The 25,239-nt window shown below is 44.8% G+C and overlaps 1 protein-coding gene across 1 annotated transcript in view; it reads right to left on the bottom strand.

The window, feature by feature from the left end:
* Positions 1-25,239, bottom strand: part of col4a6 (collagen, type IV, alpha 6) — a 123,365-nt gene that overhangs the window by 3,833 nt on the left and 94,293 nt on the right. Inside the window, exons 22-42 of the mRNA XM_056300855.1 lie at positions 23,364-23,435; positions 21,300-21,407; positions 20,495-20,713; positions 19,406-19,564; positions 18,836-18,844; positions 14,034-14,204; positions 10,505-10,648; positions 10,216-10,338; positions 8,964-9,145; positions 8,598-8,661; positions 8,268-8,342; positions 6,495-6,602; positions 6,139-6,246; positions 5,823-5,894; positions 5,338-5,457; positions 4,571-4,687; positions 3,866-4,027; positions 3,337-3,435; positions 2,858-3,001; positions 2,379-2,495; positions 1,830-2,021 (exon numbers count right to left, since the gene is read on the bottom strand). Of these exons, the coding sequence (XP_056156830.1) occupies positions 1,830-2,021; positions 2,379-2,495; positions 2,858-3,001; positions 3,337-3,435; positions 3,866-4,027; positions 4,571-4,687; positions 5,338-5,457; positions 5,823-5,894; positions 6,139-6,246; positions 6,495-6,602; positions 8,268-8,342; positions 8,598-8,661; positions 8,964-9,145; positions 10,216-10,338; positions 10,505-10,648; positions 14,034-14,204; positions 18,836-18,844; positions 19,406-19,564; positions 20,495-20,713; positions 21,300-21,407; positions 23,364-23,435 (2,565 nt within the window). The remainder of the gene's footprint in view (positions 1-1,829; positions 2,022-2,378; positions 2,496-2,857; positions 3,002-3,336; positions 3,436-3,865; positions 4,028-4,570; positions 4,688-5,337; positions 5,458-5,822; positions 5,895-6,138; positions 6,247-6,494; positions 6,603-8,267; positions 8,343-8,597; positions 8,662-8,963; positions 9,146-10,215; positions 10,339-10,504; positions 10,649-14,033; positions 14,205-18,835; positions 18,845-19,405; positions 19,565-20,494; positions 20,714-21,299; positions 21,408-23,363; positions 23,436-25,239) is intronic.

The following is a 25,239-nucleotide window of genomic DNA, read 5'->3' as shown; positions in this document are numbered from 1 at the left end:
TGACATCCAACGAGTCCACAGCAAACTGGATCACACCGTTACAGCCTGAACAAGTGAACATTGAGGGTTTTGAGCTTTACTCAGCCTTAAAATAAAGCAATAAATCAAAGTCAATCTATCGAGTAAAATCACACATTCTAAACTGTGCAAACATTTCTGCACAAACGTCCTGATTTCAGATGTGAACGGCTTCCCTTCTTTCAAAAAAAAAGCGACAACAAAACACTGTCTAATATCTTCACATACAGTGCATGCTAGCTACTGCTCAGTGTGTTTCTGCACCGAGGTTGTGCTCGTCTGACAAAATGTGTTTCACAGAAATACTTTAAGCCACTTGAGCGTGGCAACATCACCTGTCATGTACTGAACGATACACGTTTTCTGTCTAGAACATTACGAAGGACACTCGCACCATCTATCATGCTGCAATAAGCCACGTGTTCGCTGATAGTAGTGTGTTTCCAAAATATGAATGTGATTCGTGTGCAATGCCCTGGTTGTCAGCCTCCTGTGTCTGTCTGAAAATCTCCATCTATTCTGTTGCCTACCAACACGGGGATCGCCGGTTTGAATCCCTGTGTTAGCTACGGCTTAGTCGGGCGCCCCTATAGACACAATTGGCCGTGTCTGTGGGTGGGAAGCCGGATGTGGGTATGTGTCCTGGTCGCTGCACTGGCGCCTCCTCTGGTCGGTCGGAACGCCTGTTCGGGGGGAGGGGGAACTGGGGGGAATAGCGTGATCCTCCCACACTTTACTTCCCCCTGGTGAAACTCCTCACTGTCCGGTGAAAAGAAGCGGCTGGCGACTCCACGTGTATGGGAGGAGGCATGTGGTAGTCTGCAGCCCTCCCCGGATCGGCAGAGGGAGTGGAGCAGCGACTGGGACGGCTTGGAAAAGTGGGTTAATTGGACGGGTACAATTGAAAAAGGGGGAAAATTGAAAAAAAAAAGAAAAAAGAAAAGTAAAATCCCCACCCTCTTAAATGCTCATAGAAAACTTATTTTTGCTAGCTAAAAAATAAAAAAATAAAAATCGTGTGTTAACAGCAGCTTATCTGTTCAGAGATAAGTGTGTGCCCAAACCAATGAAAACAATTCATGTGATGTGTCTTCTTTTTTTTTTTGATTCCCCCCCCCCCCTTTTCTCCCCAATTGTACTTGGCCAATTACCCCACTCTTCCGAGCTGTCCCAGTCGCTGCTCCACTCCCTCTGCCGATCCGGGGAGGGCTGCAGACTACCACATGCCTCCTCCGATACATGTGGAGTCGCCAGCCACTTCTTTTCACCTGACAGTGAGGAGTTTCACCAGGGGGAAGTAGCGCGTGGGAGAATCATGCTATTCCCCCCAGTTCCCCCTCTCCCCGAACAAGTGCCTCGACCGACCAAAGGAGGCGCTAGTGCAGCGACCAGGACACATACCCACATCCGGCTTCCCACCCGCAGACATGGCCAATTGTGTCTGTAGGGACGCCCGACCAAGCCGGAGGTAACACGGAGATTCAAACCGGCGATCCTCGTATCGGTAGGCAACGGAATAGACCGCTACGCTACCCGCACGCCCGTGATGTGACTTCTTACAAGGAATGCTCTGGTGCTCAGCCTTACACTGGTTATCTTTGACAGAAATAAATAAATAAATAAGAAAAGAAATCAACACCTTCTTGCATGTTAACAGGAAGTTATCGTTGGGGAAGAAAGCTCATTTATGTGTTCTTTTCTGTGCAATTGTCCTGGCTTGCCAACATTTCTCTGCCTCTGTGTCTCTCTCTCCCTAAACTCATTTCAAGGCGTGTACCATGTCATCAGGTAGTGGTTGTGTTTTTGCGTACCCAGGTCCTGGTTATGGGCCTTCTCCTGTCCCTCCACATACAGCAGACTGTAGCCATCCCACAGCTTGGCCATGCCCTGAGGGCACATGGGGACCTGGTTGTTCTGGCTGTGCTTCACCAGAGTGTAGCCGATACTGGTACTGCGTCCGACACCGCCAGGGGCACCGGGGGCACCGGGCTTACCAGTAAAACCTGGGGGAGAGGCGGGGGGTGGGTGAGAGAAACAACAAGGGGAAAAAAGATTCGAGAGATTGAAAACAGGATGCTTTTAGCAACCTGCAGAAGTAACTGTAACTTCATCATCATATACCAACTATTTTGTTATTTTTCTTCTTTTTTTATCTCATTACATACTTTGCAAATCTATATTTTATAGCATCGTCTTATGCTGTTGTATCTGTCTGTTTGTCTACCTTTCTATCTCGCGGTCGGTCCATCTATATGATGAACATATGGAAATGTGAGAAGGAGACGGAGAGACATAAATGTAGACAGAAAGACAACAGAGACAGACAAAGACAGATGAACAGAGACAGACAGGCGTCTAACCTTGCTCCCCAGTGGGTCCAGGGAACCCAGGGGGTCCGGGGTCTCCGATGGGCCCAGGCAGGCCAGGAGAACCCATCCTACCCAGTTTACCAACAGCACCGGGACGTCCCTTTGGACCTGGGGCAAGAAACACATAATGTGAACAAGAGGATAGAAAAAATAATTTTGAAAGGTTTTTTTTTCTTCCTATTTTGAAGGTCTTCGAAAAATATACATCTTCACAGTATGTTCCAAGAGACGTTCTTTAAATAGAAAGCACAGAGATTGGGCAATTGTGAATGAAGTGTGTGTGTGTGTGTGTGTGTGTGTGTGTGTGTGTGTATGAGAGAGAGAGAGAGAGAGAGAGAGAGAGAGAGAGAGAGAGAGAGAGAGAGAGAGAGAGAGAGAGAGAGAGAGAGAGAGAGAGTATATGTGTGTCTGCTCAATTAAAACGTGCAACAAAATGTCCTACAGCTCCCCACCACTTCCCCACAACTCACCTGGTCGTCCGGATATTCCAGGCTGTCCGGGCTCTCCGAGGGAGCCGCTGGCTCCATTGGTTCCGGGGCCGCCCTGTTCCCCAAAGGGCTGACGGAACTCCGTTGGGATGATGATTCCAGGCTGGCCCTTACGACCGGCAGGGCCTGGAGGTAGTGAGAGTCAGTGGATGGATCTTTGTACATATCAGTGTGTACGATACTGTTTGTGCTTGCTGAATGTTGTTAATTTTTCATTCATTATTTGCTAATGTTTTCTGTTCGGTAACAGCTTCCTGTCATAACATTAAAACCAATTTGAATTGGAGAGGGAGAGAGAGATCGCAGGATAGAGAGAGGGGGACAGAGGATGGGTTGGTAGAGGAGGAAAGGAGTGAGGGGGCTGAAAAGTAATTGGAAAAAAAGAGAGGATGCGCAGAAGATGAGGGTGGGCAAAGGACAGATGGATGTAGGAATAGAAAGAAGGATGCAGGGTTTCTTACCTCTGAATCCTTTTGGTCCTTTGCCTCCATAATAACCAGGGTCACCTTGAAAACCCTTAAGGCCAGATGCGCCACCAAAACCAGTCTCCCCACTTTCTCCTGAAGAAACAACACACAACAATAAAAGTTTAGTTTAGTTTGGCCTGGTAACATCTGTATAATTTACTGTAGATAAGACAGTGCTATCTTAATTTGGGTTTGAGTTTAGCCAAAATAAGAAAAAATAAAAACAGACTGTGCTAATGAGTCAAACACTGCTAAAAGTACTTTTTATAACGCCGCTCAACTTCATAATAAATGGAAATGTACAAATATTAAATAAAATTCAAGATGGCAAAACACAAATGACATGGAAAACAGTAACAGTGTGACATTAAAACTCAACATGAAAGATGGAAAAAAATATCTCACAAAGAAAAAAAAAAACCAGTCCTCATGACCTCAAACTGGTTTTGGCAGGAACTATTCTGGATGCAGGTTGGGTCGGGGTAGGAGGCTTATAAGGTTTCTGAGTCAAACTCTTGCTCACCTTTAAATCCTGGACCGCCAGAGTATCCTGGGGCCCCAGGGCCTCCTGGATCCCCTTTTCTGCCAGGGGTGCCCGGGAAGCCTGGGAGCCCAGAATCCCCTCTGTCTCCCTGGGCAGTGCCGGGGCCAGGGGGTCCCGGGGGGCCAGAAGGACCGCGGACACCTGAGGGAGAGCAGAGATGACGTGAGAGGGGGGGGAATGCGGAGACGGAGCGGGGAGGGACAAGTGAGGAGATCGTAGAGGAGATCGGTACAGATAGGAAAGAAGGTGAGGGAGAAGAGGACGGGATGAGAGAGAGAGAATAGTGGGAGGGAGAGAGAGCCGGAAGGGAGAGAGGGAAGAGATCAAGGCTGAGAGAGGAGCAAGGGAGATTAATTTCACAGAAAAGGGGGAAAAAACATCTTATATCTTGTCATGCACATAAAGAGGAGGGAATCAAAAGGAGAATGAAGTGGGCAATGGATAGATGAGGAGAGAGAAAGACAGTAAGAAAGATAGAAAAGAAAAAATATAGATAGATAGATAGATAGATAGATAGATAGATAGATAGATAGATAGATAGATAGATAGAAAGGCTGCTAGTCAGCTGGTTGGCCAGCAAGTGAACGAACCAACAGCAACAAGAGGAACCAGCAATCCAGTCCACTAACCAGACAGCTAATTTAAAACCAGTTGGACACAACCAACCATACAGAGGTTTTTTACCATACTCTCCATCCAGACCCGGAAGTCCAGGGTCTCCCATAGGCCCGGGAATGTCAGATCCCACAGTCTCACCACGAGGTCCAGGCAGGCCAGGGAAGCCCGTGAGTCCGGGAGCACCTTAAATGAAGTCCATCATTGTTTGTTAGATGTGTTAAACAGCAGGTGTTTCATGGATTTGTTTGTAAAAATCCTTTTTTTTAAGCTTTAAACCTTTGATATCAATGCTTGCCATGTGACCAGTTGATCAGCGTCAACCTCCGCCACTAGAGCGCCAAGGTTCAAATCCTGCACTTTCTTATCTACCAGAGTAGCCTCAACTGGCTCCCCAAAAGAGGATTTCTGCCTAAGGGACTTAATAAAATACATCTAGAATCTAAATTTAACAACACCACCACTCACTGTGTAGTCTGTCAGCATAGACTTTCACAAACAACACAGTTTCTACAACCTCCCATTCTTTATCTTGATTTCCTGTGCATCCTTGTTATATGGACCTTGCTGTTGGTTGTTCGTTACTACTACGTGCAACATTTCATTGATAATTAAAGGCCCATTGTCCTCACTGATTGTGTTGGATCCTATTGGCTTGTCTAGTCATTGTTCAAAGACATAAGGACATAATTATTGAAGAAAATCCCAATAAGCCTTGTGGCGTGCTATACACACACTGCTATCTTTAGCGTGTGCTGTGTAGTCGTTACAGTGCAGGATCTTATCTCACCAAAGACTTTCTGGAGACTGCTCGGATTCAGCCTTCTTGTTCTTACCTGGCTCTCCTCTGGTCCCCTTCTCCCCAGGGAAACCGAGTCCTCCTTGGTAGGAGACGCCTCTCTCTCCCTTCTGTCCTGGGATGCCGGGCGTCCCCAACCGACCTCCTGAACTTTGGCCTGAAACCAAACGCCCAGAACGTGAATGGCTAGAAGAATGCCGTTTCAAAATGCTACATACATTTACTTTTCTTTTTTCTTTTTTTTTTAAGGCACTGGCAAAACCGATAATTTTTGAGTTCAATTTATTTTTTCATATAGTTGGTATCTAATTTTGGTAGGAATATTTTCTTAGAATTACAACTTTTGAGCAATTTTTACTGGAAATTCAACTCCATTATCTTCAGAAACACAATGAAATACAGGTACGCAAAACTTTGTGAGAACAGGTAGAATTCAGAGTTAGAAAAATTACAATCAGAAGAAATTCAATGCTAGTTTAGAAATAACTTTAAAATTGGTGTCAAAAGAGGTTAGGACTGTACCTGGTGTTCCAGGTACGCCTTTAGGTCCACCAAGACCATTTAGTCCATCCAAACCAGGGGATCCAGGCAAACCTGTAAAAATGAATAAATAAATGTAAAAAAAATCTTGTGAGTGTGCATGTTCACTGAGTTATTAAGTGATATATAATCAATATATTTGGTTAAATACCAACACGTGTGTTTTGGTGTGTGTTCACATCCATTCATGTCAGTTTTTGAAGAAGCAGTGGAGGCTGTGAGTGATTGTGTGAGTGTGGTTGGTCGATGGTGTGTGCATGTGTGTGCATTTCTGCCCGAGTACATGTATTTACCCCACCTTTGGTTCCAGGCACTCCAGGGCCTCCAGGCTGACCAGGTGACCCATCGAGACTTCTTGCTCCTGGGTACCCAGGCTGACCTTTTGTCCCAGGGAAACCTGGGGAACCTGCAGACAGAGCGGGTCAAGAAACTTGTTAACATTCTTGTTCACAATTAACAAGGACTTCCCCTTCCACTGAGAGACAGGTCTCAAACTTAAATACACCTCTGCTCAATGGCCCGCAGGATAGACAGTAGGTCAATTCAATCTCAAAGAGAGATTTGATGTCATCTGCATTTCTGTCTGTCTTTCCAGCTTACTATCTATTTAGCAGTTTAGCCACCTGTCTGTCTCTCTAGTTGTTGTCATCTCACCCATTAGCCCAGGTCTGCCTGGGTCTCCAGGAGCTCCCTTCGGTCCAGGGTAGCCCGAACTTCCTGGGAAGCCGTTGTCACCGGGGGCGCCGTTGCTACCAAGGCCACCTAAAGTTAAACAATCCTGGGTCAACTGTCAAGTTTTTTGAAATGGTATTCAACACTTTCAAAGTGAAAGACAAATCAAAACATTCAGGCAATTCTAAGGAAGTTCTTTTCGACTGCTAGAATATCAATATCTAAAGTGCATGTAGTATGTTGTAAAAAGAAGGGAACATATGGTGACGTCACAAATGGGAGATAACCTTCGATATTCTCTGAGTAACTTTCTATTTGTTGTTGACATGTTAAACATTTGGTTCACTCTTTACCACAATCTGGATGATAGAAACAGTTTTCCGCCTTTATTTGACAGCGATAGTTGAGGGGGGGGCAGGGGAGAGAGCCAGGATGACAAGCAGCAAAGGGTCCGGGCCGGATTTGAACCCAGGCCGCTGCCGTGAGGACTCAGCCTTATCTGGTACGCGCTCTACCAGGTGAGCCACCGGGGCGCCCCTGGATGTAAAATTTTAACCATTTTATGTCATTTTAGTCACCGTGGGAGGTTTCATCTTTCATCCTGATTGGTGTTTACGTCCCACCCCAGGCCAACATGAATAGCGCACTGCAAACCCTGGCCGACCAGATAGCCGACTTGGAACAAAAACATATGGACTCACTTTTCATAATCCTCGGGGACTTCAACAGAGCAAAATTAAACCATGAACTACCAAAATACATATATATAAATATATAATATAGTATATAATCATATATAAGTTATAAATTGTTCTGCCGTAAAGTGATATATGTAAGTACTAGAAGCTGCTGTAACCGGAGTCAAATTCTTCATATGCATAAGCACCCTTGGCCAATAAAGTTGATTCTGAAGTTAGCATTACTGACAATCACATATTACTCCAAAGGTAACAGGGTGTCAAAAAATGTATTTCAATATATCGAAGGGATGTATTGCTTTCTGTTGTATACAAACTCAGATAAAACACAGGCCAATTTTTGGCAAACTACACTGCATCTTAAAGGAATTTCCATGACTAACTGTTATGCGTGACATGTTTGTTTCTGCTATTGCATGACTGTATTGTTTGTGATAGTATGTCAAGTGTCTGTTGTTGTCCGTGTCTGTATTGTGCTGCAGAGTTGTACTGAATGTGTACCGAAAACAAATTCCACCGGCCTTGGTCGTGTGGCTAATAAAACAATCTAATCTAATCTAATGTATAAGAGAAAAAGAGAAAAACTAGGTGAATTGCAAGTTGGGAGAAGATATCTTGATGCATGCTCAATAATCCAGGTGAGAAAATCAAAGAAGGTTGAATCAGTTCATCTGGATACAACGTTATTAGACAGATAGTATCTGTCAATAAAGAAGGTTGAATCAGTTCATCTGGATACAACGTTTATTGACAGATAGTATCTGTCAATAAAGAAGGTTGAATCAGTTCATCTGGATACAACGTTTATTGACATTATTGACAGATAGTATCTGTCAATAAACGTTAGTATCTGTCAATAATGTCAATAAACGTTGTATCCAGATGAACTGATTCAACCTTCTTTGATCAGGAGATCGGGTAAACCTGCACACCATTACCTTTTCAGCCTCTTAACTGCTACATCAGACCCTTCTGGGGCTGGCCCCAGTTGATTTTAAGAGCTAAAGTAGGGTAGAAGGTGGCTGGTTGAACCAAAGCTCAGCAGGGTGATTCTTACCTGGATAGCCTGTATCTCCTGGCTGGCCCTTAGCTCCTGGGCTTCCAGGATACGCAAAAGTGTCTCCTCTAACACCTGAGAGATAAAAGCAATAAATAAATAAATGGTTGGATAGAGAGATTCATACATGACGGCCAATGAATAAATGGATGATGAATGAATGAATACAACATAAATGGTGGTGTGTGAGGGTGGATAAATTGGTAGGTAGATTTAAGACTGAATTAAAAGTTAGATGGATGGATGTCATCAGTTATCATGATGATGATGTCATCAGATGATGGTCATCAGCTGGATGATGTCTGTGCGTGCACGCGCATACACACTCACCTTTGGCGCCAGGCCGTCCAGCTTCCCCAGGGTTTCCAGGGAGACCAGGTCCACCATCATCACCCTGTTGTCAAACCATGGGACCCGTCAGTCACACTTGTGTGTGTGTGTGTGTATTTGTGTTTATGTGTGTGTGCACGTGTTTAAATTTGTGTAAGTGTTTTTGTATGTAAGTATGTGTGAGAGAGAGTGTGTTTGTGTTTAAAGGTGTGGGTGTGTGCACGCATGTGTGTATGCAAGAGACTGTGTGTGTGTGTGTGTGTGTGTGTGTGTGTGTGTGTGTGTGTGTGTGTGTGCGTGTGCGTGTCTGTCCATGCATGTCTTTCTGTATATGTGTATGTTTATGTCCTTTGCAGCTTTCCCTACCCTTGGTCCAGACATTCCCGGGAATCCATAAATTCCAGATTCTCCCTTTAGTCCAGGGAACCCTGGGGGTCCTGGTTGTCCAGGGTAGCCGGGCTGTCCTGGCTGCCCTTTACTCTGCTCAGCAAAACCAGGAAGTCCAGGCAGACCCTGACGACCAGGTGAACCGGGGAAACCCTTGTCGCCTGAGAAACAAAATACAGGAAGGTTGTAAAAATATTTTTGAGGCTGCCAAGACTTCATCAGATGGCAGAGATAGGTACAAACTAGAGAAAAAAATATAAGGCAATAAAAGACGAAATTATAATAGTTGTCAGACTTAAAGGTGGCTGTGTGTAATTGTACTTGAGTCCTGAACTTTATCATGCAGCATTGTGAATAACCACAACAAATCAGCACAAGGAATACAAACAGATTCAAATAGAAACATCCATCCATCCATTATCCAAACCGCTTATCCTTCTCTCAGGGTCATGGGGATGCTGGAGCCTATCCCAGCAGTCATTGGGCAGCAGGCGGGGAGACACCCTGAACAGGCCGCAAGACCATCACAGGGCCCACACACACACACACACACACACACACACACACACACACACACACACACACACACACACACATTCACACCTAGGGACAATTTTGTTCGGCCGATTCACCTGACCCACATGTTTTTGGACTGTGGGAGGAAACCCACGCAGACATGGGGAGAACATACAAACTCCACGCAGAGCACGACCTGGGATGACCCCTAAGGTTGGACTACCCTGGGGCTCAAAACCAGGACCTTCTTGCTGTGAGGCGACCGCGCTAACCACTGCGCCACCGTGCCGCCCCGAATAGAAACACAGTAAATGTAATGCTGTGAGTCCTTCACGTTGCACCAGTCACTACCATTCAGCAACACTTGCTGATATTTAAGTCATTATTATACTTTTGGAAAGCTGAAATGATAGGTACTGTGAGGAATAAACTAGACACTGCCATCATGGGTGCAGGTAAGTCCAAATTGCCATGGAGAAAAGAGACTAACACCAAGTGTTGAAGGGTGGGCGGCAGAGCCGGGCAATAATCCAATGTTACTGTCGCTGCTATTAAAACGACTGCAAAAAAGGTAAGAACGAAAAATTTTGCATCTCTAATTGACTTAGTCGACTTATTACTCTAGGCCTGGAGGTTGGTGGTGTCATTAACAAATTGGTTAAACCAAGATGGTATCAGCAATGGTGTGGTGGTGGTGCGTGGTGTATGGCATCACCTCTCGGTCCAGGGAATCCAGGCAATCCACCATCTCCAGGGTTTCCAGGGTCTCCCTTCTCAAGGAACAGGGATGGAAGAGGGGGGGAGGGCAAGCCAGGAAGACCTGGGTAACCTCTCTCACCTGGGGAATACACACACACACACACACACACACACACACACAGTAAAGTAATATAGACAAACAATAATACAAACATTTGTATGTGTTTTGTAACAACAAAAATAGTGGTCACTGTAGATTACAAAACATAAACACATCACTCAATGAGCCATTATTACAATCCCACCTTTTAGTCCGGTGTATCCCGGACTTCCGGGCACACCGTCTCGTCCGTTTGATCCAGGCAAACCTTTCCCACCAAAGCGCCCAGGTTCACCAGGACGACCAGGTGAACCTGGGAAACCCAAAAGTCCAGGGAAACCTCGCTCTCCTGATTGTAAAAACAAAAAACAAAAAATTATTCATATGATATTGGAGGACGTCACAGTCATTTGTTAAAGGGGGTGGAGGTGGGTGCATCTGTCACTCCCTCTTTGCTGGCGCCCCGGCGTCGACCATCAGACCTCTGGAGCTTGTTCAGAAAGCTGCAGCTCGTCTGGTGTTCAACCGCCCTAAGTTCTCCCACACAACTCCCCTTCTCATGTCCCTACACTGGCTCCCAGTAGCTGCTCGCATCCAGATTAAGACTCTGGTGCTAGCCTACAGGGCAGTGAAAGGAACAGCTCCTTCCTATCTCCAGGCCATGGTCAAGCCCTACACCCCTACCCGACCACTTCGCTCTGCTGCCTCGGGACGCCTGGTTGCCCCGTCGCTCAGAGGCCCCTGCTACCGATCAACCCTTTTCTGTCCTGGCCCCACAGTGGTGGAATAAACTCCCCACTGATGTCAGGACAGTGGAGTCGCTGCCCATCTTTCGGCGCAGGTTGAAAACTCACCTCTTCAAGAACTACTACCCTGTTACTTGTTCTTAGCACTTATTGCATTCACTCATTAAAAAAAAAAATTATATATACACTACCGTTCAAAAGTTTGGGATCACCCAAACAATTTTGTGTTTTCCATGAAAAGTCACACTTATTCACCACCATATGTTGTGAAATGAATAGAAAATAGAGTCAAGACATTGACAAGGTTAGAAATAATGATTTGTATTTGAAATAAGATTTTTTTTACATCAAACTTTGCTTTCGTCAAAGAATCCTCCATTTGCAGCAATTACAGCATTGCAGACCTTTGGCATTCTAGCTGTTAATTTGTTGAGGTAATCTGGAGAAATTGCACCCCACGCTTCCAGAAGCAGCTCCCACAAGTTGGATTGGTTGGATGGGCACTTCTTTGAGCAGATTGAGTTTCTGGAGCATCACATTTGTGGGGTCAATTAAACGCTCAAAATGGCCAGAAAAAGAGAACTTTCATCTGAAACTCGACAGTCTATTCTTGTTCTTAGAAATGAAGGCTATTCCATGCGAGAAATTGCTAAGAAATTGAAGATTTCCTACACCGGTGTGTACTACTCCCTTCAGAGGACAGCACAAACAGGCTCTAACCAGAGTAGAAAAAGAAGTGGGAGGCCACGTTGCACAACTGAGCAAGAAGATAAGTACATTAGAGTCTCTAGTTTGAGAAACAGACGCCTCACAGGTCCCCAACTGGCATCTTCATTAAATAGTACCTGTTAGAGCCTGTTTGTGCTGTCCTCTGAAGGGAGTAGTACACACCGGTGTAGGAAATCTTCAATTTCTTAGCAATTTCTCGCATGGAATAGCCTTCATTTCTAAGAACAAGAATAGACTGTCGAGTTTCAGATGAAAGTTCTCTTTTTCTGGCCATTTTGAGCGTTTAATTGACCCCACAAATGTGATGCTCCAGAAACTCAATCTGCTCAAAGAAGTGCCCATCCAACCAATCCAACTTGTGGGAGCTGCTTCTGGAAGCGTGGGGTGCAATTTCTCCAGATTACCTCAACAAATTAACAGCTAGAATGCCAAAGGTCTGCAATGCTGTAATTGCTGCAAATGGAGGATTCTTTGACGAAAGCAAAGTTTGATGTAAAAAAAATCTTATTTCAAATACAAATCATTATTTCTAACCTTGTCAATGTCTTGACTCTATTTTCTATTCATTTCACAACATATGGTGGTGAATAAGTGTGACTTTTCATGGAAAACACGAAATTGTTTGGGTGATCCCAAACTTTTGAACGGTAGTATATATATATATATATATATATATATATATATATATATATATATATATATATATCTTTCTTGTGCTTTTACTTTAGCACTGGTTTTGCTCTTAGATGCTTGTTTAGATGCACTTATGACCTCTGATGACTAGTAGTTCTTCTGATTTCCTACGTTAAATGCACTTATTGTAAGTCGCTTTGGATAAAAGCGTCGGCTAAATGACTGTAATGTAATGTAATGTGCTTGGTCAATTTTTTTGTGTTTTTGAGGATGATATATCATTCCGTTGCTTCCCCGTAGTGTTCCCTATGTATTCAAATCCAAACATTCAAATTTCGAAGTACGAGGGCGTCCGGGTAGCATTGCCTACCAACACGGGGATCATTGGTTCGAATCACCGTGTTACCTCCGGATTAGTCGGGCGTCCCTAGAGACACAAATGGCCGTGTCTGTGGATGGGAAGCCGGATGTGGATATGTGTCCTGGTTGCTGCACTTGCGCCTCCTCTGGTTGGTCGGGGCGCCTGTTCGGGAGGGGGAGGGGGAACTGGGGGGGGGGGGGGATAGTGTGATCCTCCGTACACGCTACGTCCCTCTAGTGAAACTCCTCACTGTCAGGTGAAAAGAAGTGGCTGGCGACTCCACATGTATCGGAGGAGGCATGAGGTAGTCTGCAGCCCTCCTTGTATCGGGGGTGAAGCAGAGACCGGGACGGCTCAGAGAGCGGGGTAATTGGTCAGGCATAATTGGGGAGAAAAGGAGGGAAAAAAATTCAAAGTATGAATGTTTTAGCATCAAAACGCTATTTTCCGACGCCCTTTTCAAAACTTCTTTCCATGTCACGTGACACAGGCCTCTGCCCTTTCTTTTAACACTGTCGTTACGCTCCATGCTCACGCTGTCAGCGAATTCTGTTTGTGTGTGTGTGTGTGTGGGGGGGGGGGGTGAGGGAGGGGAGGGCATCAGCGATAACCCGCGTCACTGCTTTTTGCTAACGGCTGAGTGGGCGTTTCCATTGGAACAACCCGGAAAAGAAGGCAGATGGCGTCGCCCTTTAAATGTTACTTACATCAAAAATGTCACGATAGATTACATAATGCATAGTTATTTCTTTTCAAAGAAATATTTCAGATAATTTTATTTAACTTGGAAATATTAACTGACTTACAGATTACATGATTTATGCAACAAGTTAAATTAACCTTCACCACAGGTTGTAATTTATATTCTTCCTTCATGTTGCCCTGAATACTACTGTTAGTGACCGGGTAGACAGCAAAAACATCGAGTCATGAAGACTGATGGGACTATTTAAAAGACTATTAATGATTTTGACTCAAAGTGGACATTTACATGCAACCAAATCTCTACTGTTACTTAATCACTGGTGTATATAAGATAATAACTAACCTATGAAAGTCGAACAACATGAACGCTTTTTAACTTCTTATTTTAATGGTTTCCTGTCAGGTAAGACTTTCATTCGGAATGGTTCTCTGGTATTTGTAGGGGGTCAAATGCACCCACACAATTTCCAGCACCACCTTAGGTGTCAGAAGCCTAAATAAAAATGACAAAATTCACAATGATAATGATTAAGACTGTAATGAATAGGTATCCACAGTACCCTTCCTCCCTGGTACTCCAGGGATGCCCTCTCTGGTTCCTGGTCCTGGAGGTCCAGGGGGTCCCCTTGACCCGGGCAATCCAGGGGTGCCGGGCAATCCTGGGGTTCCCTTCATCCCAGCAGGCCCTGGAGATCCTGGATCTCCTCTGAGCCCCTTTCGGCCTGGGTAACCTAGAGAAATATGGACGGATGCATGGAAAGCCAGAGGGAATGAGGCATAGATATATGTATAGTCGGACACTTGTCATTCAAGATTTGTCGATTCTGGGAAACATATCTCCTTGTCTTTTCTTAACATTTTTTTTCTGGATTCCCCCCCCCCCCTGTCTTTTCTTAACATTTTTTTCTGGACCCCCCCCCCTTTTTTTTTTCTCCCCAGTTGTATCCGGCCAATTACCCCACTATTTCCGAGCTGTCCCAGTTGCTGCTCCACCCCCTCTGCTGATCCGGGGAGGGCTGCACACTACCACATGCCTCCTCCAATACATGTGGAGTCACCAGCCGCTTCTTTTCACCTGACAGTGAGGAGTTTCACCAGGGGGAAGTAGCATGTAGGAGGATCATGCTATTCCCCCCAGTTCCACCTCCACCCCGAACAGGCACCCCAACCTGCACTAGTGCAGTGACCAGGACACATACCCACATCCGGCTTCCCACCCACAGACATGGCCAATTGTGTCTGTAGGGACGCCCGACCAAGCCGGAGGTAACACGGGGATTCGAGCTGGCAATCCCTGTGTTGGTAGGCAACGGAATAGACCGCTATGCTACCCGGACACCCCAAATTATTTTTTATTTTATCTTACAGTATCTTATCTTACCTTATCTACGTGTAAACATTTCATGGAAATAGATAAACTCAAATCGTATTATAAATTAAGTGAGCTTAACTGAACATGAGAGGAAGAGGAAAACGTAAGTAACTGCACTTCTGCAGGGCAGCACATCCAGAGGTTGTGAATGCCTTGAAGTCAAGGCATGCCAAGAACCAAAAACATTTACACACGGAGCAAAACTTACCGTTATTTTCACTCTTATCACAACTTACCTCCAGCATGTTATTATACATTTACTATCAAGGAAAAATATATATAAATAACAGTAAAAAGCAGTGAGCTAGGTCTATTCTGAATGCACACACAACAATGTAACTGCTCCTGTCTGATTACATTGTTTCTTTGCCTGGGTTAGGCTGCAATTGCACTGAGATTGCAAAAAGGATGGAAATGAATGGAGCATGAGACGTATGGCCTTTCAGTAGGGGAAAAAAAATTGGGAATATATGCTATTTAAAATCTGCAGTGTAACACAAAGCGGTAGTAGACAACCTTTTTTGCTTAACTTATCGTTATGAAGTAAATGTTGATTGCACAGTGTTAGGGACGTCCCGATCCGATCTCAAAGATCGGTATCAGGGCCGACCCAGACAAATTTTAACTGATCGGTATCGGCTATATTGAGTACGAACCTTAATCCTTTGTTTTTTTACATCAGCTGTCACTCAGGTGTTGTAAACGGAGAGCACAATTTGTGGCAGGACGCAGACATGTACTCGGGTGTACCCGCGGCTAAAATGTCTGAAGCGTGGAAATATTTTAAACTGGAAAACGAAAGCAGTCCAACATCCAGCTGTAATGTCTGCAATGCGAGCATTTCTCGAGGCGGTAGTAACAGAACTGCATTCAATACTACCAATTTGATACAGCATCTAAAAAATAAACATACAACGGAATACAGCGAGTTCACTCAGGTAACTCAGACAAAGTGGAATTGATAAAGAGCTGTTTATAAAGACATGTTTTAGTTTATTTACTTGGTTATTTTGTTAAAAAACAAATGAGAACCCACGATGCATTGAGTGGAATTGTGATAACAGCCATATAAATATATTGTTAGTTTGTCAACTTTGTTATTTTGTGAAAAATAAAAAATAAAAATAAATATTAAAGAACAGGTTGGATGCAGACGTTTTTCCTTAATGCATTGCAGACCTATTCAATTGTCAAGCATATATATATTGGATTGATTTTAATAACTTTAATGTACTTAGGACGTGCGGGTAGCCTAGCGGTCTATTCTGTTGCCTATCAACACGGGGATTGCTGGTTCGAATCCCCGCGTTACCTCCGGCTTGGTCGGGCGTCTCTACAGAGACAACTGGCCGTGTTTGCAGCTGGGAAGCCGGATGTGGGTATGTCACTGCACTTAACGCCTCCTCTGGTCGGTCGGGGCGCCTGTAGCATGATCCTCCCACGCGCTACGCCCCCTGGCGAAACTCCTCACTGTCAGGTGAACAGAAGCAGCTGGCGACTCCACATGTATCGGAGGAGGCATGTGGTAGTCTGCAGCCCTCCCCGGACCGGCAGAGGGGGTGGAGCAGCGACCGGGACAGCTTGGAAGAGTGGGGTAATTGGCCAAGTACAATCGGGGAGAAAATCCAAAAAAACAAAAAAAAGCTTTCATGTACTTGAAGTGTGCACTGTGCAGCTGCATTATCTAGGAAAATACAAGTATCGGCTTGGAACCAATCTAAACACCAATGGTGTTTAGACTGGTTCCCCCAATGGTGTTTAGACTGGTTCCCTATAAGCCTCGCATGTCTGCCACCAGTTACGATCTCGCGGGGAAAAGAAGGGTCGGTTTACGGCACAAAGGAAGCGTGTCAACCGTTGCGCAACCAAAATAGGAAGAGGATAGCGCTTTCCTTTTCCAAGGTAGCCATCGGTAGCTATCCCCAGTAGCGAAAATGGCGGACGGTGGAACAACCGAAGTGACAGCGGAAACTCTACCCGGCAAGAGAGAGAGAAAAAAAAAACAACTCTGTTGACGGAGGAGGCGAAGAGGGAGCGTAATAGAAGGTAAAAGTGAACCTCGGTCGGGCATTCACTCAGTCGAGCTCCAGTGTTCCCCGTTGAGAACTGTTTCCCCCTAGCCAGACGAAAGCATTAGCTAGGGGGGAACAGGTAAGCTATTGGTTATGATTAGTTTACGGTATGTGTTATGTTAAATTTAGGGTTAGGCAGAGGTTGGTTTAAGGTGAGGCTGAGTTTTCGGTTTTTACCGATTTTCACCGAAAAATACCCAGATTTTTAAACTGATTTTCACCCGGATTTTGTTCCCATGGATCAAAAAAATGGTTCCTTTTCATGTGAGGTTATGTAACAGTGCCCTCTTGTGGCGACATTCGGCACGCTGGATGGCTTTGAAAAATAAAAACTGAAAACGCTGAGCCTTGGTTAAGGTTAATCAAGCGTCCCGGTGTTGCAGCGAACTCTGGCTAGAAGGAAACAGATCTCGAACTCTGGTTAGGGGGAAACAGATCTCGACGGGGAAACAGAGTTCGATACAACACCGGGGACTTGAAAGGGCTCCAAACTGACATTCAGTTGGCATTCTTTCTACAGGATCAGTAGGTAACACAACCTGTGTACTTATTAATACCACCGGGTGTTTTTCTCTGCCTTTATCATAGCACCGAGGTCGGGGTTTCTAGTTCAAAATGGGATTCTTTCAGTTGTTTGTTGCTTTGGACATTAGCCAGGCTGCTAATAGATGGAAAGCAACCCGGTTGTCTTGCGATAGCGGAGCATACCATAAAAACGCTTGGAAATGCCAGCGGGAGAAGTTGAAAAGTTGTCTACCGCCGCTTTCGAAAGAGGTTGAATTTGTTTACATTTACGACATACACCTTTCTTGTTGTTTTCATTTTCGTAGAAAACACAGAATGAAAATAAGGGTAGGGGAAACTCAAGTGCAATTCCAGCATGAATTAGCTTGCTCAACCATAAACATATCTAGAAAGCCTAGTGTATTTGTTTTTTCTACAGGGCACTAATGCGTTCACACCCCCAAGCGTCTCGTTTGGGACAATACGTTCAAGTTACGTGATTCTACTTTTGGGCAACACATGTATAGCCAACAAGTGGTGTTTTCATCGAAATGCACAGCTTTGAGAACAAAGATAAATTTGCGTTGTCCCAAACCAGAGACGCCGATGTGTTACAAGGTAGCACATCCTTTACAAAAGGGGTCTGATAGCCACGTAAGGAGCATGGCTGGTATTAATAAGCTGCATCTGCATTGGGAGAGTTGGAGCCACACAAGCCTGTTGTGGTTACCGCAAACACACACGCGCACGTATACATACACACACACACACACACACACACACACAAATCTATTATTGGTTGAATTCAAATAGGCTAAGACACAAAACAAACAGTAAAGGTTAGCGCTGGCTGCGACGCAAACCCAGTGACAAAAAGCCGCCCTTGTATTTGACTTTTTTTTTCTCTCAGTTTCAAACTCTCAGGAAGAATCTGAGAGTGCCTCTACAAAGCACAGAAACTGTCCATTGTAGTTACTTAACCTTGGGTGTAGTCTTAAAATCTTATTTTACAATAAACAAGTGAATGATTTGCCTGTATGTCGAGATACACTGACTTTTCCGGATGTTTTTTCTTCAAAGATTACATCTCGAAAGACAAACGACTATCAACAAAATACTCCCAGATTAATGAGTACTAGCAAAGCTGTCTGACGCCTGTGTCTGAAACCTGAACACAGACAGATTGTTTCCACTTGCTTTGAGAAAAATGTAAGTTAGCGAGCAAATACAAGATGACATGAGTTGCGGATGACACGTTTTCGGAGCGTGCGGACAGGGGATGGAGAGCCGGTTGGTAGCTTTGGGACAGGGGATGGCAGGATGAAAGTAAAGGAGCTTGGTCTAACGGGTGGAGGATGTCAGGATGGAAGCGGAGGGATGGAGGTTAAGGATGGAGCTCGTGGGAGTATCTCACCTTGGCAGCCTAGCGAGTGACCCAACATCAAGAATAGAAGGATGGAGGGATGATAAGATGGAGGGAGATGATGGTGGAGGTGGTTTGTGGGAAGAGGAGAGGAAAAGAATGAGGAGAGGGCAAACAAAAACAGATGGGAAGGATGGGAAAAGGAGAAGACGATTTTTTGATGATGAAGATGATGAAGAGTATCAACAAAATAAAAAGCAACTGTTGTGTTTCTAAAAGGCGGACTGAAAAAGAGAGATACTGTGCACCAACAATCAAAAGTAATGGAAGGGCACGGGCAACAATCACAGCCAAAGTTGATCAAAATCATGCTTACTCTTCTTTTCTCTGAAAACAAGCTGAAAAGATAACGTCATACGTCATACATAACGTCTTTTTCCCCCTTTGTATGGCAAACATGACATTTACATCATGAATATGTGCCAGACCACGGATACACATCTCTCTGGGTGTTAAAAAGTTCCATCAAACACTGTAAAGTAAGGTGTGGATACATTAATCTTGACATTTCCAATGACAACCGAAACGCTTCAAGTAAAAAATAAAAAAATTCCCCCTCACCTGGTGGTCCACTCAGTCCTTTGATGCCAGGAGCTCCACGCGGGCCAGGCACACCGCCGGTTGGCCCGCTGGGGAGCCCTGGAAGACCGGGAATACCGGGACGCCCGTCTACACCACGCTCTCCTTTTAACCCGGGACCACCGGAACGCCCATCAAAACCTGGACATGGGAAGTAAAAGATGGGGAAAATGTTTAGAAATAAGACGACAAAGGCTACTACCACTATAACAGCCCTATTACTACTATCCTTACTGCTACTACTTGCTAATACTACTACTACTATTACAACTGGCTATTGCTATTTCTGCAGTATTACTACAACAGCACCACAAATTCAACTGCTGCTTCAACTACCAGCCAACTAGTACATCTACTAATGCTGCTACCACCAGGTCTATAACTTCTTCTACTGTTATAACAATTAATGCAAATACTAAGATATTTCTTCCTTTTTTGATTTTTTTCCCACGATTTTTCTCCCTAGTTGTATCTGGCCAATTACGCTACTCTTCTGAGCTGTCCCGGTCGCTGCTCAACCCGCTCTGCCGATCCGGGGAGGGCCCCGAACTACCACATGCCTCCTCTGATACATGCAGAGTCACCAGCTGCTTCTTTTCACCTGACAGTGAGGAGTTTCGCCAGGGGGACGTAGTGCATTGGAGGATCATGCTATTCCCCCCAGTTCCCCACCCCCCCGAACAGGCGCCCCGACTGACCAGAGGAGGTGCTAGCGCAGAGGTCAGGACACACACCCACGTCCCACCTGCAGACATGGCCAATTGTGTCTGTAGAGACGCCCAACCAAGCCGGAGGTAACACAGAGATTCGAACTGGTGATGCTCGTGTTGGTAGGCAACAGAACAGACTGCTACGCAACCTGGACGCCAGATTTTTTTTCTATCATGCAAACCACTGCTGATACTATTACTAATACTGTAACTACTTGGGCTAACGCTGTATAGCTGCTACCACTACGACTGCTAGTCGTCATTATAACTCAGACAGATAAACTTACTACCGTCTTGCTTCTAGCTTGCATCAACACCATTTTCGATATTCCTCTCTCTCGCTGTCTTTCTCTCAACCCACCTGGTGATCCTGGCCCTCCTGGGGTGCCTGGTAGGCCTTTGTCCGCAGGGGCGCCTGGTAATCCGTCCAGTCCTGGGGATCCAGGTGTGGCCCCCAGCACATCTCCAGGCTGCCCCTTGGCTCCTGGGAGTCCAGGGAGGCCGTCCTTTCCTCTGGCACCATCAAAGCTCTGACCAGGGAGACCCGGCGCTCCAGGGTCCCCCCTGGGTCCCGGAAAACCTGGAAGGATGATGAGTGCCAAGGGTGACTGGTGGCGGTTGATAATATCTGTATTTAATTGGGAGCTAAACCTGGGTACATTTCTATACTAATAGAAAATATCTAATGTGAACAATATCTTAGTGTCTTTTCTGGTTTTATCCAATCATATTTTACATTCTAGACAGAATCTGAATCTGGAGAGTCATTCTGTAGAGCATGAGGGAAGATGGACTGATCCAGTCATATATTTTATTCTCATATTTTAGGTCACAGACTGCTCTTTAGTGGAGACACAAGGTAAATTCCAGTATATATTAAAAAAAAGAAAATCAAATTCAAAACAAAAATCCCAATATCTAATCCTCTGTTTTTATTAAACCAAATAAGGCTGCACAAACAACACAATCCTTCACCTTCACAGGATATTAAAACTTGTGAAGACATTTTGCGTCTGCATTGGGGACCCTCTGTTTTTTTGTCTTGGATTTTTCAGTTTAGATTTTATTTGATTTTCTTCACAAAACGGTGGCACAACGGTGGCACAACTTTCACATTACACCACATCTCCTGCATGTGACATGAAGACCATCCTGTGGGCTTTTACCTTGGGGTCCGGGCTGTCCTCCGAAGCCGGGGTCTCCTCGATCTCCCTTGATGCCATCGAACCCTGGGCGTCCAGGACTTCCCGAGAAACCTGACTGACCTTTAGGACCTGACACAAGCAGAGATGTCAATCGTATGCGCTGACTAACCATTTACTTTAGCTTGTCAGCCTTTTTTTTTTTTGTGAATTTTCAGATTAAAACATTCCTTTTAGAGATGCATTTGTATGAATTCGTTTCCATAAGTGAATAATAAATGACTCAGAATAAGTGCTTTATTTGTAAATCGCCCCTTATCCAGGTTGGACTACTAAACCATTCCATTCCATTATCCAAGCCGCTTATCCGAATTCGGGTCACGGGGATGCTGGAGCCTATCCCGGCAGTCACCGGGCGACAGGCGGGGAGACACCCTGGACCGGCCGCCAGTCCATCACAGGGCCGACATACACACACACTCGCACCTAGGGACAATTTAGTATGGCCGATTCACCTGACCTACATGTCTTTGGACCACGTGGGTGTCCTCCGGTTGCTCCGGTTTCCTCCCACAGTCCATAGACTACTAAACCATTTATGACAAAATTCCCTTTGACAGAAGCTGCTAGTTCTGAGATGTGTGTTATGCGATTATGCTAAACTGAAGTTAGCTATCAAGAAGTTCATCACATGTCCTCATGGAATGGCAAACTTGAGGATTTTTCGGGAGGTGGGAAATACAAAACAAAACTCAGCATCTGTCTTTTTTTTTATTTCTGTGGGGCAGAATCCAACAACAATTAAACAGCGCTTAAAAAACTGGGAGAAGCTATGCTAAACTGTTATTATTCAGTTGGATTTAAGCGCAAGTTATACTTTCCACGTTCGCGAGTACGCGAGGGTCCGCAAGATGTAAATTTTGTCATCGGAGGGAGTACGCGTAGGGTCTGCGTGGACATCCGCGTACCTCCAATTTTTTGTGTCCGCGCGGACTTGGTCCGTGTTGGTCCGCACGGGCAAGGGTGCAACTGCGCATGCGATGGTAAACAAAAATGGACACCGACTTTGAAGAGAGGCTGTGTGAAGATGTCCGTCGTTGCTTTTCCTCGTCCATTACACTCATTTCCTGCACCAGCGTGCTGAACTCCCCTTCCTTGGTCCCGTTGTGATTGAGCGGCCGCACACACAATTTTCTTGCTTTCCGCTTTTCTTTTCTTTTTTTTCTCCAATTGTGCTAAATACAACAAACAAAGCAGCTCTTCTTCTCCAGTAAGTCGTACAAACAGAAGTACTATGCGTTCGTGGGGTCCGCCGCCGTCCGCATACACGTCCGCCCTGGAGTATATCCAGGCCCTTAATTTAATTTTTAAAATGTACCATCACATGAAATGTATTTCAAGGCTTTCTCCTGCCCACCTACACCTGTGGTGAAGCCCCCAACCTCAGCCCCACCCCAGCAAACCACGAAGAAAGACAGTGTAACTAGGATAACCCTATAAAACTTGAAAACAACCTCTGCAATACATGAATGTAACAACCGTAGATGACTAGACGCGCTAGCGCTTGGCCAACGGGTTGGACCCTTTAGTTGACTGATTAGCTCAATTACCCGTGGTATGGACTATCCGGGTTCGATTCCCAGCTGCGGCGGCAGTGCCCGGCTGCCCCCTGAATTCGCTAAATTGTCATGCCTCTGAGCGCATATGTAGCCCACCGCTGCCACCAAATTTAGCAGGAATTCAGGGGGCAGGCTGGAATCCAACCTGGGTTCCCTGCACCACAGGCGACTGCGCTAACCAGTCAACTGAAGGATCCGACCCATTAGCCAAGGGCTAGCAAGTCTAGGCATCCGTGATCGTTACATGAATAACAACATACACAACATACAAGCAGAAACTGATAGAATGAATATTAAATTAAGCAGGTACAACTGTTTGTTTTTAAAGGGTAGAAAAAAGCCAAAACTGATGGTGGCACCAAATTTGAAAAGGGTGTAATCTGTGCAGTCTCTACAGTTTGTTAGCATCACATCATAAGACCAGTGCATATTTTCTCAGATGTCAGTTCGGTAAAATTTTGGATGTTACCTGGCGGTCCGGGTAAACCAGGGTATCCGGGGTCTCCGTCTTCACCAGGTATACGACAGGGTAGCGTTTGGCCTGGTAGCGGTCACACACAGGTTAGCACAAAGAAACATAAAACAGCAAAAATAGCAATATTAGGCTGCTAAACACAAGATGCTGGCATCTGTTTTTTTTATCAGTGAAGTTCTAACACTAGCTCTAGCACAGGATACATGACATCTGGGCTAAAAACATGTAAACCTACAATTAAGTCTACACCAAGGTGCCTATCATTTCGAGTCTGCTGCATTAGACGATGCAAAAAAATATCAAAAAGCTGGGACATTCGCAAGGATCGTAAAATCAAGCTACTGAGCTTCTTGGTAACTAAAAATGCAACATATTACTGCGCGTCAAAACTATACATTTCCATCTGGTTTTGTTTCAGCTTTAACCGTTACAATTATAATCTCTCAATATATGGGAGCCCCACTCTCTCAGAATCTCTTCTGTTTTTGTACATAAACTGGATGAATGTCTTTCGCAGTGTGATTGTCCATCGCTTCAAGTCATGCTGTTACAGGTTGGTGTCTTTTTTTTAGCAGTCATACACGTTTATTTAGATTATTTTCAGTCTGACCGTGAGAATGTTATTGTGTGCTGACGGTTGAATGTAGTTAGTAGCAAGTTCATCACAGTTAATGGCAGTTAGCCACAATTCCAATGATAGAATTAGAGGATTATAAACAAGACAGTAAATTAGAACATTATAAAAGCTGAAAAACGGGGCACGGACTTTGCTCCTTTAACTTAAACTAAGCCCCACCCCCCACCCACCCCCAAACTAACTCTCATTGGTTAAAGCATATAGCAGAGGCAGGGCTTAAAAAAAACATGCGCCAGGTTTCAGCAGCTTTGATTGGAGAAGGGGGAAGGGTAAAAACAATTGCATCTGTCCAATGATGAGATGGAGCAACTCATGTGTCAAAAAGGAGACATTGACTTAATTTCCGCATTCAAATTCATCTTGAAAGCCCACAGTGCCACGAAAACACCGTCGACTGTCAATCATCAACTGACTCTGCCCAAATGGAATTCCCTGGGACTCAGGGAGCGAGACACTTCCATTGGTTTCATCATGAACAAATGATTGACAGTGAGCTATTTGTGGTCTGCTGAGGTTTCCAAAGACCTGCATTACCCAGGGCCACTAGCTTCGAGAGCATCCATCCAACATGGTTTTCTACCACCTCACAATGAGACGTAGAAATCTGAAACACAGCCTGGTACAAGTATTTACAATCTTGATGAAAAACTACAAACACTAACCTTACACTGGAAACTTGCAGAGATCCTGCAGTAGAATCTGAAGTTTTATGATACTAATTGTATAAAAAAAAAGTTTCATTCATTGAAATTTTGAATTTCGAGTCCTAAACAAATTTGGCCAGCAGCCTGAGGGCTTGGCAGTTCCCAATCCCTATTTAACAATGGTTACAGAGGATCTCACTTCCTGTAATCCTGCAGATTATTGGCTGCCATTGTATAAATACTGGTCAATTTGGCCCTGGGATTGGTTGGCCTTTCTTCTCTTTCACTTCCCCCCGGCCTTTACCTTTTTGGAGGGGTGGAGTTTTCTTTTAATCTAATTCATTTATTTTCAATTCCAAAAGTTCCTCTTCTGCCTGAACTTGTCATGGTGGTATCGTTTTACACCGGTGTTGTTGCCCTTTACCGCCATTTATGACCAGTATTACCGCCTTCTGCCAGAAGAGGGAAACGTTGGCCTTCCTTTTTTTATGCGTTGCAAATTCTCCCCCATTATCTGCATAATGACTCTGGGACTTTCAGAACACCCCTGACTCACATGAGACTGTAACTGACCTGAAGTTATGACGTA

This window comes from Lampris incognitus, chromosome 20 (assembly GCF_029633865.1).
Source record: "Lampris incognitus isolate fLamInc1 chromosome 20, fLamInc1.hap2, whole genome shotgun sequence".
In the NCBI taxonomy this organism is placed as follows: Eukaryota; Metazoa; Chordata; class Actinopteri; order Lampriformes; family Lampridae; genus Lampris; species Lampris incognitus.
The sequence above is the reverse complement of the archived record's forward strand: the minus strand, read 5'-3'. Positions and strand labels throughout refer to the sequence as shown.